Genomic DNA, 17,946 nt, shown 5'->3' on the forward strand with positions numbered 1-17,946 from the left:
AGTTTGGTTGTTTCCAGCTCATAAAACTAAAGATGCTGGACTTTCTTGAACACACACACACACACACAAAAAAAAACAAAAAAAAACCAAAAACTGAAACAACTTCCCATGTACTTACTTTCATTAAGATTATGTAAATCCAACAAGAAATGAAGGACGAGAAGTGCTTACTGTGATGGATCTCCTACGTAAACCACATTTTAAAATGCTTTTCATACCTTGATCAGATTAACTTGAACCAATCTCATCAAGGTATATGTAACAAAATCTTAAATGGGCTGCTTGGAAACAAGTCTAGAGGTGCGTCTTACTTAAAAACTGGATTAAAATGCTGCCACAGAAATCAGATGTGGCCATCAAACCATTATCTCCAATCAAGAAACGTTGAAAAAGAGTGACAGAAGAGCAGGGAGAGTTTCTTATGATTTGATTGACTTTATTTGTAAGGCACCAGAAGTCCTTCCTTACTGCAGAACATTTCATATTATTTATAGTAAATGTTTGTTGTACTTTTTTTAATAGTTTTTTTTGTTTGTTTTTTGTTTTAATGAAGCTATGATTTCAGACACAAAACATTTTTTTTTTCTTTTTTCGCCAAAGTACACACTTTCAGGTTTTACATTATGCACAAAATAAGTATTTAAAAAAAGACCTTTACAAAGCTCAAAACGCTTACAATGCTTCACGCTATGGGGGCAAAAAGTTGGGAAGGTGGGATGTGACATGGGGGTAAAGAGTCGGGGGTCAGAGAAGAAGAAAGGGGTGGAAGGGCAAAAGGTACTGCAGTGTCCCCCCTGGTGTCACATCAGTTTTGTAACACAAAAGCACAGGAATCATCCAGGACAAACAAGAGAAGATGCAGCTATATACACATAAAGCTTTCTATGTATAACTGTATACAGAGGCAAGCACCTCCAACTACTTTTAACAAATACATAGAATTTCATTTGTATGTTTATAACGTCAGCTTTGTAATTCTCACTCTAGTTCATATCGATTAATATCTCAAAACAAACAGGAGGAAAAATGAAAAACAAGTGCATTGATCACAGAAAATTAGGACCAAACATTCTTAAAAAAACAAAACAAAAAACGTCTCCACTAGAAAGAAATCAATCTCGTTTCCCCTGCAGACATGCACAGGTGTGTGTGTGTGTGTGTGGCTTTGTCTACACAATCTGCATACACTACAATGAGTACAGTATGTAGCAACATACATACAGTGTTGATGAGAGGTGATGAGCTGCGAGCTTAATTCACAAGCAGGATAGCATGTTAGCTTTAGCCATAGTAAGAACAGGAATGCATTTTTATCTCTGTGGTTCACCAGCAACGACCAAACCTGTACAACTGTTTATACACACCGTGTTAATGTATTCACATACATACACAACAACGGGCATCATAAAAGGAACAGTTCGTCATCTTCACTTCCAGACACAAGATGGGATTTTATTATTCTGTCTGCTTTCTGAATGATTCAAGAATAAAATGTGCTTTATCATCACCGTCATGCTCAAGAGTGTTTACAAATCAAAAGGATGTTTGTTAAAGTATGAAACTCTTCATATCGATTCATTCTCACAGTGTAGCCATTAAAACAGAGGAGGCGAAGTAAGGTGTGTTCCTGTGCCTGTGTGTGTGCGCGCACACAAATGTTGAACTGCACAGAGAGAGAAGACGAGATTAGAAAAGCAGGCCAACAGGCAGTTTCCCATGGTGCATCTCTGGAAGCATCTGTATTAGTCTGTTGGGTTTGTAAAACCGTATCAACATTCAGACAAATGAGGGCCGCCACCGTAGACTCATTTAATCAAACAATCTTTGTGCCATGGTCAGAGGTTCAATCACCGCTGAGGCAACCTCTGCTGGAGATGTCTGCGTTGGTGAAACAACTTCAATATGTACATTTCATCTTGGTGTGCAGAGAGCCAACATTTTGCCGCTGTCCACATGAATACAGATGATTTGCAAAATGAGTATTTTCCTAGGTCACTAGAACTGAGATTTTTTAAAAAATGCCCTCCAAAAGGCCCATGAAACAAAGGCGTCAATAAGCTAATTCGAGTGCGCCCATTGTAGTTTTGTGTAATGAGCCTGCGCCTGACACTACGACTATCACATTTGTTTATGGTCAGTTACAAGTGAACTAAACTGTTTTGGATTATTCTATTTGAGGCAGAAACAGACAACTTTTCAACTACCCACTCTCCTCAAGTTTCCTGTGGTAGTATTGTTGGCGCTGCTGTTGCTAAAATGTTAGCAACATGGCTACTGTCCAAAGTAAGGATCCCTTTTTAACCTAAAAACCCAGATCTCAGTGCTATAAAAAGGGCAGAGTAAAACACCCGGTTATATTAGTAAGTAGGCAGGTTTCGTTACTTTCTTATCTAATAGAAAGATAGTAACATCAACAGGGGAACAGACTTTGACAAGACTCTCCGGCAAGCAAATGCCGTCAGTTCACTCTTGTTTTACCTCTGTTTCCATCACTCTTCCTCTTCACCTCTGCTTTGGTTGCGCAATGCCACACGGACTTGCTATGTACTGTACTGTAAGCACGCTTGGTATTTGGAAACATTTTTGCCTTCTCATGTGCCCAGAGATGTTTTATAAAACAAAGGTTGTGTGGACAGAATTCATTTTTAAACAGAGGGGGAAATATTGATTTAGAAAAATATCCATAAATGTGTGGACAAAGCCATTTTTCCTGCTTCTAGCCCCGTTAAAGCCCCTACACACCCTTAGAACACCCGGCAGGCTGTATTCATTCATTTCGCCTGAATAGACCTCCTCTCTCTTCTCCCTCACACTTCTGGTGGTAATTAGAACTGGGAAACTCAGATTTCTGTGAAAGCTTTGATATATCTGACATTGCCCTTAATTATAAGGAAGTGCCTGAAAGCCAAATGAACATAGATGCCTCATGTCAGCCAAAGTTCATCGTTCAGCAATTAAGCTCAAGTAATTAAATGGGGCATTAGCCTGCAACAAAGATCTCCTGCTGGAATCAAACTGGGAGGCGTTGCCATTTGTGACAATTTGGACAGAGATTTTGAACACAGACAGAATTTGGTGACATCGCGTTGTTAACAGATTCACCCAACTTCCACCTGACGAGAGGCCTGATCGGACAAGGTAATTGAAAACAGCTGAGTAGGTGTGCGGGGCCTGTGATGGTGAGGGGGAGTTTGGGTTTTTGATTCATCAGAGCAGTTGTGGAGGATGCTTGTGCTTCACCTGTGAGAACTGGAGAGTCATGGAGATTTTCAACTCAAGAAATCATCTGTATTATGTAGTATGCAGACAGACCTGTGAACCCAAACGTACAGTATTCAAATTTACAGGCTGGGTCAAAAAAGTAGGCCTAGCTGTCTTTCTCGCAAAGATGTTCCTTCAAATAGACCTAAAAAACTTGATCAGGACACGGACTGGGACCGACCGCATGCAGAGATTAATGTGACCGGTCTAGTTTCTGTTTACTAAGTTTGTACACAGAATAGATAAATAAGACACTCCCCTCGTGACACTGTTGCACTCTGTCATTGTCCTGTCCTTGTTTTTGCTCAGGCCTGAATCCAATGAGGTGGAATTCCTCAAAGACACACACTGCCCTCTGCTGTCAAACACACAACATGCACACCCTCTCCCCTCTGTGAAGGAGGGCGCAGGAGTCAAGTGGCGTCTTTGTCCTTTAATGATGAAAACGTTGCCTTTCTGTTAAGGTGCTGGCTGGATTAATCTGATGGGGGATTGCTAACGAAGCTGGGTTTGTTATCTAGACTTACAGCTCTCAGCAGGACGTTTGAGAAGGCGCTTTTCGTTTTCTCCATACAAATTTAGGATTCTACACAACATCAGTCTGCTCAAAAAGCAGCCGTTTTGGTTGGTGTGTGTGTGTGTGTGTGAGAGTGAGAGAGAGAGAGAGAAGCTTTTGGGATGTTTCTCTCTTTAGCTGGGCACTATTTTAACACCTGATCTGATCCAAGACAATCCACCACTTAAACTTGACGCTGAGCTGTGAATGAATACATGCAATATGAAGTGCCAAAAAGCATCAACATCATACTGATGCAATGATTTTTAAGAATTTTGAATAATTGTGTCTGCAAGTTTAACAGCTTGCCAAAAAAATCCCTGTGTTTAACATTAAGCCTGTTTTAACACCAGTCTCACAGATCAGTCCTGTGTAACATGGACACCCGCTTACAACACAGGCGAGACGTGATGGGAGTGGGAGGAAGAGAAAAATCGGAAACTTAACAGGAATAAGAACTGAGAGGCAGAGCGACAGGAAGGCAGGAAGGAACAAAAATAGAAATCCTGATAATGAAAAGAAATAAACAAAAAAATGATGCTTAATCACATATAAAAAGGGGACAGTGTCTGAGGAAAAGACACAGAAAGGAAATATAAGGAAACAATCTGACATGGTAAATATGAGGAGATAGGGACCAGTCTGACATAAGAGGCAGGTGCCAAAGCTCGCCCAGTAATGGGAGTTGGTTAGGGGTCTGTAGCTGGAGCTGTGGTGATGGGACTGAAACCCGTGTTAGCTAAGGTCAGAGAGAGGGAGACCAGGGGAGAGGCTGTAGATCTCTGGATAAAAACAGAGCTGAATGGGGGACACCATCTAATCTGACTTGTCTCCATCCTCCTCACGATGGCTGTCGACTCCATCACGTGATGCTTTCTCCTCCTTGGCCAGCTGGGCTTGGGAGGCCAGCAGGGAGGAGAGGGAGAAGAGACCAGAGGAGGTGGTGACGGCGGGGAGGGTCGGCTGGCTCAGGCCCAACGGCAGAGGGGTCATGGGCAGGGCCAGGCCCTGGAGCTGAGACAGCTGGTGAGCCTGGAGCTGCTGCTGCATGGAAGACAACCAGACCAAGTAAGACACAGTGGGATAGACCCAGCACACAAATCACTGCAAAGCACAGAGGGAAATGCAGAATCTGCAATGCACAGACCTATTATACATCACAAATTATGTTTAATATATAACCCCTGAGGCACAGCGCTAATAGCTCAGGCACAATAGGATAGATGGATGGCTACAACATATGCTCGGTCGGAGATGGAAAATCTGCAGCACACATAAGTTATTTATATTAGATGCAATTTTCAATATACACAACCCAGAGAAACACAAAAATGGAAACACTGTCTCATAGAGGACAGAGATGGTCCACTATAAAATATAAAATCACACATGAATAAACACCACGCTTTTCATCTTAATGTAGAGAAAGAATGATTGTTACTGCCGAGTGACTGCATTTTCATCACTCCCTGTTGGACACACACTCAACATGATGACACATCAGTGAGTTGATTTTATGACAATCCTGAGTGACTTCCCATAAACAGCCTCAGTCTGCACAGGAGACACCTGCGGAGTCAACAGCTCTACTTCACATTCAGAACCAGAGCTCAAATGCTCTATGTCCTCATATAAGATGTAAAAAGTATGACATTAACTGCTGTCAATCAGGTATTAGTGGGCATCTGCAGACCTATGCAGGGCAGACTCCTCTGTATCTAAAGCAGCAGATACAAAGAAAAAGACAAGGCACCAATCTGAATCCTGTATCACAGTGATGGATAGGCTAATGTAGCTAAGACTAGACCCACAGGAAAATGATGGAGAGGTTCGGCAAGCTAACACTAAAGCTCTGGTGAAATGATGGAGCTGCTTAGCCAACGGTTGTCAACCTGGGGCTCAGGAGCCCTGAGGGGGCTGAAAGATAATTTCCAGGGGTTGCTACATTTTTTTTGTTTTTTACATTACAGTACCAGTGCAAAAGTTTTTCCTTAAAATAAATGTTATGAATTGCATTTCTCAATTTTTGAGACTCCAAAAGGTTCAGAACCACAAGCTCATCTCAAAATCAGTCCTATCAGCTGAGAAAACCTGGATGATGTCTGATGTCAATGTGAGGACATACAACTGTGTGCATGGAGTCTAAACGATGTGTGCATTTATCAAAAAAGAGAATTAAAACCTTTTTCCAGAAATCTCGTATTCATGATTGCACTTTTGTATTGGATTACATTTGTTCATCTATTCTGGTCACTGTATGTCATTATGTTTTTTCTCTTATCAATACTGATAACTCCATTTATTTTAGTTCGGAATCAAGAACGGAAAAACTATAGGACACTAGTGAAAATTACAGAATTGGTGCTAATGATCAGTAATTGCTCTTTCTAGTCCTCATAAGACCCTCAAGCGGGGTTGGAACGTCATACCCTTATGATGGAGTTCATCTCTGGGGGGGTGACCTGCTTGGCTCTCTCTATGGCCGCCAGGACCTGCTGCTGGTGCTGGAGATGGTGGGTGAGGGTGGAGGGGGTGAAGACGAGAGAAGGAAAGTGAGGGAGACAATAAAAGCGAGACAGAAACAAGTGGAGGAGAGTTGGGGGGGTGGGGGGGTGAAGAGGTTAGATCAATATCAATAGTCCCAACAGAGAACCGACAACCCTCTCTGGCGATGCATCCCCCCTTCGGCCATTCAGCTATTCATCCAGTCATACACAAACACACACACACACACACACACACAACCACACACACATACATACAAAAGCCTTGTGTGACACTGGTGAATGGATGGCTGGCTGGTGTGCTGTAATGGGTGGAGGTCAATGCCCTGGTGGGCAGATAAGAGCATGGCTTATCTGAATCACACAACCATTTATTACGCTGACACACACGTATAAAGGAAAAGAGGAGTGGGATGGAGGTGGGAGGGAGGCATAGAAGGTAGGAGGGGGAGTGGAGGAGGAGGTCAAAAAGGGAGAGCTGCGAGGACAGATTGAATATGACACAGGAGAGTGGGGGAGGGAGGAATAAAAGCAAAAGTGAGGGGGAAAGGAACACGGGAAGCGAGTGATGATGAATGACGAAAGGAGGGAAGTGGAGATGAGGGAGGGGATGCTGAGCGAGGGGTCAGCGAGGTGGAGAGGTAATGAGGCGGGAATGAGGGTGATCTCATTCCAGGATGTAAGGAATAAGGCTGAGGGTCAGAGGGTTAGTGACGTGTTTGTGTCAGTGTGTGTGTTTGTGTCAGTGTGTGTGTGTGTGTGTGTGTTCTTACCTCCTGAGACAGGTAGGGGAGGACTTGTGCGCAGATCCCGTTCAATCTCTTCACTATCTCAGCCTGTAGAGAGATTTATTTCAGTTAAAGGGCAATACTGTTACTCTACATTACTAAAACCAACAGTGTGTTAGTCAGTCTTTCCAACATCTCTGCCCCGTCTGTGGCACACACTCATTCCTACTTAGGATGTTAAACATATAAACCAGTCACAGATGAATTTCTAAACAAACAAAAAATAGTCAAAGTAGCTTCCTAAAACAGCAGGGCAATGTAATTTTTTACATTAGACAAACTGGAGTGAAGAGTCTATTTTGTTTGGGACTATTTTCAGATGCAGCTTATTACACATTTGGTGCTCTCCTGAGTATTTATAGCAACAGAACACCGTACGTGGGACTGACTCAAAAACTATAATGCGCACATTCCTCGTAATGTAGGAACATGTCACACAGTACACAGTGTGGTTTACTGGTGTGTTTTTAAAGCCTCTACACACCCTTAGTTCATCCACACAGTTTTTACCGTGTTTTCACTCATGTTTTACTTTACTGCACCATTCTTAATGACTATGTTTACACATACATTATTACTATTATTATTATTATTATTATTAATATTCAGGTTTTATATAGCACATTCAGAATAGGCTTCTTAACTGTGGGTCTTATGGCAGTTTGCGACACATGATCTACCATTAACGATTAACTCACATGAGTGGCAATGTTGACCTTTTCAATGTTGAGTATGCAGCGGTAAACGTAATATTAATGGAATACTCGTTTAAATAGAAATATTGTCTTTTGTAGAAAAAAAAGGAAGGAAGGAATATTTGGTTCTGAAGTACAGGGGGAAAAATAAATTAATTTAGCTTTTTTCGTTTCAGTGTCCTTGTGCATTGTGCATGCTGGCTCACTGTTGACCAGTCTTGACACACTGGGACGCTTAAATACAAAAGAGCCATCTTTAACTGTATTGGTAACATGTTCTTTTTTGCTACTAATACAGCTGTGAAAAAGGCCTATTTATCAAAATATGTAGTAGGGCTTTGATGGCATCAAGGTCTTGTCATGCATACTAAATAAAAACTGCTATGTGGGTGTGCAGGGTCTTAAATTGAGGTCTACTACAAAGAGGAATAAACTACACCACAGTTTATTGTCATTTTTTGTCTTTTCAATGGAGAAAAAATTTAGTATCAAATAAACCCTCATGATTCGAACCCCACTCTCACTGGTATGGGAAACGTCTGCTGTGACCTTCCCAAATTTGGGTGCACATATCATGCATTACACGCTCACACGTCAGACGTATCAGACTCCTTTTACTCACCTCATTAATTAAGCTGCTCGTACTTAATACTTTTTCTCAAAACTCTTGGACGCACATGTGATTTTACACACACACACACACACACACACACACTTTCCTCGTCATGCACATACCCTATCTTTCTCACATACAGGTCTATTATCACATTTGGTTGGTAATCATCCAATCCGTCTGAGATATGCAAAGCAGCAGTAATTGTGTTAGAGCGTAATTTGTGGCGCGATGAGGAGAGAGGGGCCCTCCTAACAGTCATTAGGCATGCAGAGCACAGCTCCCCATCAAGCGCTTCACTCCTATCCGCTCATCATTACACATACACACTCACTGACATATCTAAAATGTCTCTCTAAAATGTCTCTGCGGGACTTGCTCCATGCTAACTATGGCTCTTCCTCTTTTTCAGTGCCCTTTACGCCGTCTCTCTCTCTCTTTTTTTCTGAACGCAGCTTCTGTCTCTTCTTTTATCTGTGCTCTCCATTATCCTCCTCTGTGTCTCTCTGAACACCCCTTTCTCTCTTTTGTCCTCTCTTTACATTTTTGCTCTGCCTCTTTCTAGCTTTCCTCAAGTGTCACTGGAGCACACATTCACTGATAAGAGCATTTTATGTGTGCAAATAAAATAAAGGTAATATAAAACTGGCCTAATACAGCAAGGATCTGCAACTGACTGAATTCATAGCTGTTGGAGATGTCTTTACTGCTTTTGGAAAATTTAAATATGCTTTCTCTTTTGTGATTTGAAAAATGTAGATGCAAAAAGGAAAAGCCAACACAGAGACAAAAATGTGTTTAAGTTGATTTAAGGAAGTGTGGAAGGCAGCCTAAACAAACCTAACATTTCACAGACTTCCTCAGAGTGTCCCAATTTTGTCCCTGAATGATCTGTGTTACTGCTTCCTGCCAAGAATACAACCGGACATGATACTTCATACATCATTTTATACACAATTTATGAAGATTCTTCAATTAACTTTCCAATGTCACAAGTGAATCTGAATCAAATTCACAGTCACAAAACCTGATGAAGTTGTAGAAATTAGTAAAAACCATTTACTCAAGTACTGTTCTCCACAAATCTGAAGTACTTATACCTGAACTGAGAACCTACTTTGTATGCTCCCCCTCAGTGTTTTTACTCTACATTTCAAAGGGAAATATTGTACTTTCATTGTCAAACATAGTAAATTTGAGAGATATGAGATATGAACCACCCAGCTGTATTCAAAGTAATTCAATAAGCTGTAAGCTCACTTGATCATGAACTAACAGCTATTCAGTTCACAATCACAAAAAATGCTTTGGTATATTTGCTTTGAAAATGAAAAACTTATCAGTAAAATTAGTATTAAAATTAGTAAAATAGTGCCTAATTAATTTTCTGTCCATCAATTAATGACATTAATGATATCAGCTTTACTGATGAATAAAGACTAAATTAATAATAGACGTTGCAACAGCAGCAATAACAAACACTACTTGTCTGTTGCCACTATAAATAAAGCAAATAGATACTTCTTATTCCACACCTAACAAGTATAACTCACTCAGTTCAACCTATAGACATGAGCCCCCGTAACATAGGAGGAAGTATCGGGAATTGGCTTTATTGTACAGTATGACTGAGGACGAGCACTTGACTGGAAAATGTACATTATTTAAAACACACAATGGAAACACCTACACTATATACGATATGAACAAAACATAGATGCTGGAGTTATGTTGTGAGGAGGCAGACACACCGGAGACTGAACATAGAGGAAGGAAAACACAGAGAGAAAACAGAACAATAGAAAGACAAAGAGGACCTGGCAACAATGCAGCTTCATTCAACATATTCCCAGTTCAATCCACAACTCAACCTTGCTTTTCCGCACCGAGACTAAACAGAGAGGAAACAGAGAGAGAGAGACAGAGACAAAACACAGAGAGAGAGAGAGAGAGAGAGAGAGACAAAACACACAGAGAGAGAGAGAGAGAGAGAGAGAGAGAGAGAGAGAGAGAGAGAGAGAGAGAGAGAGAGAGAGCGCAGACAGAGTGGAGAGGCATTTTTTGAATTGAGTGGGACAGAGTGATCAAGAGGGAGCAATTGAATGTGTGAGAGTGCGAGAGAGAAAGAAAGAGGGAAATAGAGACAGAGGTGGAGAGGGAGGGGGAGGAAGAGGAGGAGGTGGGGGGTGGCTGTGCACAATAGGCCTAGACATGAACGCTCCTCGACACTCGTTTCCACACATCCCCTTCAATTTCAACTCTCTAATAGAACTAGTGACTCTCCGCACCCACTCACACTGTGCACAAAGAAAGCATGCACGTACACACACACAAATAAACGGGCATATGCGCTGAGAGAGACACACACAGAAGCTCGTGCAGGCTATGTCAACCCACCCACCCACACATTTTTAAAAACTGCAGACAACCAAAAGGAAAGGCACGTGAGCAAATGTACAACACACACACACACACACACACAAACACACAACTGCACTCATGACTGTGAATTTCATCCCTGTCAGTTAAAGAAAAAGGGTGTGATGAACAGCACACACACAGCTGACGTTTGTGTGTGTGTGCATGTTTGTCTGTAACAGCCTGTCTGTGTGTGTGTGTGTGTGTGTGTGTGTGTGTGTGTGTGTGTGCGTGTGTGTGTGAGACGGTCCCTGTCCTGTGCTTCCTCCCTCTGAGTTTGTGTGGCTGCATATATGTGAAGGTCTCTAAATCATGGAAGCTGCTACTTCTGTGTGTGTGTGTGTCCATTTGTCAAAGTGTGCTCGGCTCTCCCAATATGGCTGTCAGAGTGTGCCGTCAATCATAAGACAGTGTGTGTGTGCGCGCGCGTGTTTGTGTGGACGGGCAGCGCCAGACGAGGTCACCGATAAGGGCTGGCCCTTTGGAGGCCCATCGCTCTCTCCCTCCTACAGGCTGAGCATAAATTACTTCCCCGGCTTCAGACACACACACTGATGTATGATATCAGCTCCTCACCCCTCCCCTGCCTGAATGAGGGCTTCCTTTCCCTTTCTTTTTCAAAATGGCCAACTGATTCCATCTGTGCAGACTTCACTGGATATTTTAGGGGAGGCTGCTGAAAAGTGATGAAGCTGTTGCAGATGTTATGACTATCTAACCATTATAATTCAGGAATTGTTGCCAGACAAATATCCACATATGTGCAGTCAAAACCAAACTTTCCATGATTTGGTGATGATAAAATTCCGTTCCACGAACACGTCTATGGAAAACGGCGTATGGAGTGAACCAAAACTGATGTGGCAACAGCAAAAAAACTAACCCCTCGGCGGCTGCATTTTACACACAGCCTCAGGTGGCATCATTCAAATGTCGCTGAACACTACCAACATGATGGGAGATTATCTCTGCAATTCACACCTGCCAATCAGTGAGCTGCAGGTGCACAGTGGGGGAATAGGGTTGGGAATGCACAGCTGTTTCTACACCAACAAACTAACAAAAAGCGAGGAGTTATTTTGGATGATCAAGGTCCTGGAAATAAAAGACTTTTTCTTTTTCTTTTTTCTTGTTTGCTTGCACAGACGATGTTAGCTGACTGGCAGCTGGAACACCTCCAAGGTTCTGATGGCCATGAAACTCTCCCCAGCAGATTCATCAGTATCAACAACAAGCAACTGCAATGATGGGCTTTGATGAAAGACCTTGAGACATTTTTTGTACGTGAATTTTAAAATTATGCTGCCTACATTGCTTATGGCTGGCAGAAGCACAAAATAAACATCTTCTGTATTCTGAACCTCTACATTCTAGATTCATGTCGGATGAATTCAACAAACTTGCTGTGGTGCTTTTTTCCTGAATGTGATGACAAACTGTTTTGAGATTCCTGCAGCTCTTACTCTGGCTCTTGCTAATTTCTCCATAGTCAAACGTCAGTTCAAAAAGAATGTTTCCTTATGCACACCTGGCTTAAGGGGTGCAAAGAAAAAAATATAGCGATGAAAAAGAAAATAGTAAAATACTCTTCAAAGCAATGGTTCACTTCTCTCTAAAATTCTCTTTGGCTTCTCTGCAGAATTTACAGCCATTTGCAACAGCAATTTTTTTCACAGAAACAAAGTTAAAATATTTATGATGGCCATACCATAACCCCAGTGTGTTGCTTAATGTGTCTGGACACTCATTTTTAAAGAAAACATTCTAACAGAAATTTACCATCACTTGCTCTGGTTACTTTACACTGCTTTAAAAGGCCCTGATAGGCCCGACAGTTGCATCGCCTCATGTCCCCTTTGTCTAGGCCAAAAAGCTGCACCTGCACCCACTGCAGCCGACAGCCGAATAGCTTGTGCGTTTTGTGCCTGCGTCAAAGGAAATACCTCTCCATACAACCAGGTGGCAGTAGTATGTATTTGTCATTTTAAAAGGGAAACTGGAAGACTGCAGATATATCAACTGCAGAAACAGGGTTTTTTTGACAACACAAAAAGGCACTTCTAATTGAGAATACGTTGAATAAATGTTGCAAATAAGGAAGAGGCAGAGGTAAACCAAATACAAGAACCGTGTAAAATGGTTGAACTCATGGATACTACAGCGACAGGCATTTCCCTCACTGAAAGGCATACTGATTCAACGTGCTAAATCAGCCAAAAAGCCATTGACAAGGGCCCACTAAAGCCAACAGTGTGGGGGAGTCCGCAACAGCCAAGGCCTCAGACATTAATCCTCGTCCTTCAGGGCTCTAGCAGGTGTAATTTTGTTAACTGTAAACTGTCTTCTTACAGCTTTGTCTAGTGAACCACACATTTGCTCAATAAGGGCTTTTAGCTTGAATATTTAACATGCTGCACACAAAATGCATAAAGAAATGTACAGAAAAAGTTTCAAGTTGTATTTTATAGAAAAAGTCTCACAATCTACACTAGCACATAGAGTGTAAGGACTAACAAATGGTATCAACTACAGCAACATAAAACCCTTTAACACTTACTTGCACCACAAGATTGTAACAGCAAATTTCCTCCATAATAAGGCATAAATCCTGCCTGTCCAAATAATGCATCTTTCTGTGTTGCAGTATTTTTTGCATCTGCAATTTGCCATTCATGTTATGTGATGTGAACAGAGAAATGCTCACCTGTTTGTGCATCTCAATATTGAGGCCGTAGGACATCTCATAGTACTGGGAAAAAAGAGAGGGAAGAACAAAAAGAAAAAGTTATAAGAGGTCTTAAATACTCACTATGCACAATTTTCTTTGTGTGGTGTGCATTTCCTGTAACAGCAAAAAACATCTCCTTTTTAGCTGGCATTCTCAATAAAAGCATGATTTAGCTATAACTTGGAGTTATTAAAAGAGACAAGAAAACTGTGCCTCATAATTCAAAATATTTTTTTTTAAAAAAAAGAACACATTGCAGCAATCATAGACAATAACATATTGATATTTCCTAGAATTCTTGTGTAAACAACTAAAAAATAATTGGCGCAATTTTGAAAATTTTCAATCACAAAGCTAAAATTTAGGTGAGTAAAGTCCAGGCTGAAAATGAATACATTTATCCATCAACACAAAGTAGACACTCAACCCAACATGCCACATGTTAGAAATCTTAATGACTCCCAAGATTCTAGATTTTGATTCTATAAAACTATTCCCATGATAATCACGCCTGCATGCACACACACAAAGAGGAAAGGAGACACATGGCTTCAAATAGGAAGGAACTGAGAGAGAGGGAGTCAGTAGAGAAAGAGCCTCTGTTGCGAGTGTGTGTGTGTGTGTGTGTGTGTGTGTGTGTGTGTGTCTGTGTGTGTGTTCAGTGTTAATGAGAGGGCCACCCTCTAGGCGTCAACCCTGTTAATCACCCACTCTGTCTGCAGGGGGACTGGCTCTGTCACTGGAAAACAAACAACACACACACAAACACACACACACACCATTGTTGTTTTCTGTTTGGTCTCACATTGATACTACCTTGTACATGAATGCATGTGCATGCACTGACACACACACACACAAACACACACACAAACACACACACACACACACACTTTTTTCTGTAGCTGCTCGAGCCCACGCGGAAGCTCCCTAAAGTAATTACAGCGCTGGGGAAATGGAGGTGCTGCCGCTGGCTGGGGGAGTGGGGCAACCTGATATGCTATTAGAGGAGTGTGTGTGTGAGGGGTGGGGGGTCGTTGTGGGGATACAAGGCCGGGCCTGCCACTGATGGAGTGGAAGTGCGATTGAAAGTGTGTGTGTGTGTGTGTGTGTGTGTGTGTGTGTGTGTGTGTGTGTGTGTGTGTGTGTGTATGAGACAGATAAGTCATACTGCATTCACAGTTCAATTTTATCGCTACATTTTGAGCTGAATCTGACGACAGTTTCGACTGAATAAAATCTCTTTGTATCTTTAAAAGAAAAAATAACTAACATAGTAAATAACAGATTTGATTACACAATTTGATTACAATGAGGATATAATCTGGGTTATACTGCTGCATATCTCAACCAAATGAGGGCAGTCAAACAGGAAAAAAAAAATCAGGTTTGCATAAATGCAGCAAACTTATTCATGGGAAATAGAGCTGACGGTGGTCCATTTGCCTCATTGACATCCTACCAGGTTACTTTGATGGTACTGTGATAACTATGCTGCAGGCCAATGCATTTTAAAAGGCAAAAACACCTTTATCAACGTTTTAATTAATGGTTGAATCCTAAAAGATTCTACACATTAGCTCGCAGATGTCGTGGATTTAGAGCAATTGGCCACTTATAAGGCACTTATAAGGCAACAGGATATGTGAGTGATCAGAATATTTGATAATCCCCTCTATCAAACAGCTGTTGCGATGGGATCACACCAGCTGTGATGCCCGTCAGCATGTTCACGTTCCAACCCATGACTACTCATTAGTGATTACTACATAATTACATGAGTACTCTGTACTCATGGAGGGGGCCACTCCAGTCTTTTGACTTTGGCTTTATTTTGATCTCAACAACACACCTGTAAAAATGTGTAACTGCATTTTTCATATTTGTGACAAAAGTCTGTCCAAACACAGACCAACAGACATACAAACTCCTGGCAAAGTACTCAGAACTGCTTCTGTAGTTTGTAGCTCCTGCTTCAAAAGGTGTCTCTAGAATTATCACATTTTCTAAATGCTCTAACAATAAACAGTTGAAGACCCAGTCACCTATACTATAGCTGTGCTTGATGTAGACATGTTGCTTACATGTATCTCCTCAATAATGTAATGACAACTACTCAGCGGGCTTCATGATTGGTCAGCACCGTTTGACAAAATTGGCAATGGAAAAGCCAAGTGTTGCTACAATGTTAACAACCTTTCAGTTACTCTTTTCATGTGTGAGGCTTTGTCCAGTTTCCATGCACAAAAAGCCAGAATAAATACTATAGCTAGCAGTTACAGAAAAAAACAACAACTTGGGGGCTAAAACAAAACAGCTGCAAGATTTTTGCTTTATTTTCCTTTTTTTTTTACTTTCCTTTATGGTGATAATATCTCCCTGTAGGCACATCCAGTCAGACATTTTCCTGACCAGCAAAATAATCACTTAACTTGGCTAACTGGGTACACTTCACTCAAAAAAGGGAAAAAATGTAATTGTGAGAGTCAGAGGTTAGATAATAGAACCTTAAACAAGACATCTCTGAATGTAAAAAGTCAGTTCGTATTATTGTGAGTTTCTGTCATAACATGTTTTTGTGCTTGTGTGTTCTGCCACTATCGGGCTAACAATGGCCCCGCATATGTATGTGTGTGCATGATTGCATGCACTCATGCCTGCCTGAAATAAACAGAGAGGAAGTGTGTATGTGTGTGCGTGCATATGTGTGTGCCTGCTGGCTGGCTGATGGTGGAGAGAGCAGTGCGGCGGCACAGATTAGATGAGATTAAAGCCAGTCAGAGGATCAATTAGAGGCAAAACATCAGACGGCTACACAGCCACGGCCAGCAACAATGAGATTAGCCCCGAGGTGGAGCAGAGAGCGAGCAAGCACATCTGTGTGTGTGTGTGTGTGTGTGTGTGTGTGTTTGCGTGTAAATGTGTATGTGAGGAGACATGGAGAGATGGGGGAAAGAGAGGAAATGAGGGGGGGTTGGGGAGAGAAGAATCACAGATATATTTCCTCCAGAAGCACAAAGGCAGTAAAAAAAATGTTTGTAAAAATCATGGACAAATTATATTTACTACAACTATGGCTGTATTGTTGCAGCTTTCGCTGGGTGTGGAGTAGAGGTAAGATCGGGCCTAAAAAATCCAGCCCGACCCGACCCAGGCCCGCGGGTATTAAAGCCCGACCCAGCCCGAGCCCGACCAATTAACTTGATTTGCAGGCCCGAGCCCGAAGCAAACCCAAAATTTCATATTTTATTTGTGAGGACTCTGGAGGAGGAGGGGTGATTTATGATAACAAATTAAAGCCTGTCTTTTGTAACGAAATCTAAGTTAAACAAGACTGTATAAACATTTACATCTTTTATATTTCTGTGTCTGCAGAGGTTACATTAACCGACAATTTTCCATCATTGACAGATTTTTTTAAGAGTTGACGGGAAAAATTTAAGGCCGTCCGTCATTTTGACGGGTTGAAAATTGGGCCATAAACCACAGCAGCAGTACGTCCTTACGAATCTAGCGCGGCACTTTAAGAGAGAGAGGCAGAGAGACAAAGAAAAACAATGACGGGTGGATAATAGACAGAGACAGGAAGGAGTTCTTTTAATTGTCATTGGACCACGGTCTCTCGTGGCCAAAACTACTCATGGCCTCGAAACGCCTCAGCGCACTGTGATGTTAGCGTTACATCGTTTTAGTATACATTTTTATAAACATATATTTATTAAAAAAAAAAAGTCAGCGAGAGAGAAGCCCGGCCCAGCCCGACCCGACCCGAACGTAATGATTGACATTTTAAGCCCGACCCGGCCCGAAATTGGTCGGGTCGGGCTCGGACTCGGGCTTGGGCTTAAGATCTTACCTCTAGTGTGGAGGGGTTAGGGTTGATTAGTATAACACAAACTTCTCACCTTCAACAATTCTGAATTGATTTATATATCAAAAATTTAAATCTTACTTGACGTTTATTCCATTATAGTTTCTACTTGCTATATTGATGTGGAAAAAAAAGGATTTATTTTCAACAAAAGCTGTTTTAGAGCTCTTGAAGGACTATAATCTGTAACTGTAAAACTGTATTTTCTAAGATGTGGACTAAATGATCAGTTATAAGTCAAAGATTTATTTGAGATATTACAAGCAATTTTAGTAAAACAGACTGTAAAAATAAAATGTAAAGACAGGGTTTTCGTCCCTGTTTGAAAATATACAACTGCAGGGCTGTACCTTAACAATTTTTTGGAGGAGTTTCATTTTGCATGTTTTTTTCAAATGATTTTAGTGCTGAAAGTGTTTGGGTTTTAGGCGCCGTTTAGCTCAGTTGGTAAGGCAGGTGTCCCATGTACAGAGGCTATGTCCTCGTGGCAGCGGCCCTGGGTCCGACTCCCA

The 17,946-nt window shown here is 41.5% G+C and overlaps 1 protein-coding gene across 2 annotated transcripts in view; it reads right to left on the reverse strand.

The window, feature by feature from the left end:
• Nucleotides 1–412: 412 nt before the first annotated feature.
• The window catches only part of tle5 (TLE family member 5, transcriptional modulator), a 41,690-nt gene continuing 24,156 nt past the window's right edge, over nucleotides 413–17,946 (reverse strand). Inside the window, exons 4-7 of one of the 2 annotated variants that reach the window (XM_037114630.1) lie at nucleotides 13,540–13,584; nucleotides 7,095–7,157; nucleotides 6,247–6,321; nucleotides 413–4,858 (exon numbers count right to left, since the gene is read on the reverse strand). In XM_037114630.1, coding sequence (XP_036970525.1) covers nucleotides 4,634–4,858; nucleotides 6,247–6,321; nucleotides 7,095–7,157; nucleotides 13,540–13,584 — 408 coding nt within the window. In that variant the 3' untranslated portion in view covers nucleotides 413–4,633. Of the gene's footprint in view, nucleotides 4,862–6,246; nucleotides 6,322–7,094; nucleotides 7,158–13,539; nucleotides 13,585–17,946 lie in introns of both variants that reach the window. The other variant, XM_037114629.1, reaches the window with a different exon arrangement.

This window comes from Acanthopagrus latus, chromosome 11 (genome assembly GCF_904848185.1).
Source record: "Acanthopagrus latus isolate v.2019 chromosome 11, fAcaLat1.1, whole genome shotgun sequence".
Classification (NCBI taxonomy): Eukaryota; Metazoa; Chordata; class Actinopteri; order Spariformes; family Sparidae; genus Acanthopagrus; species Acanthopagrus latus.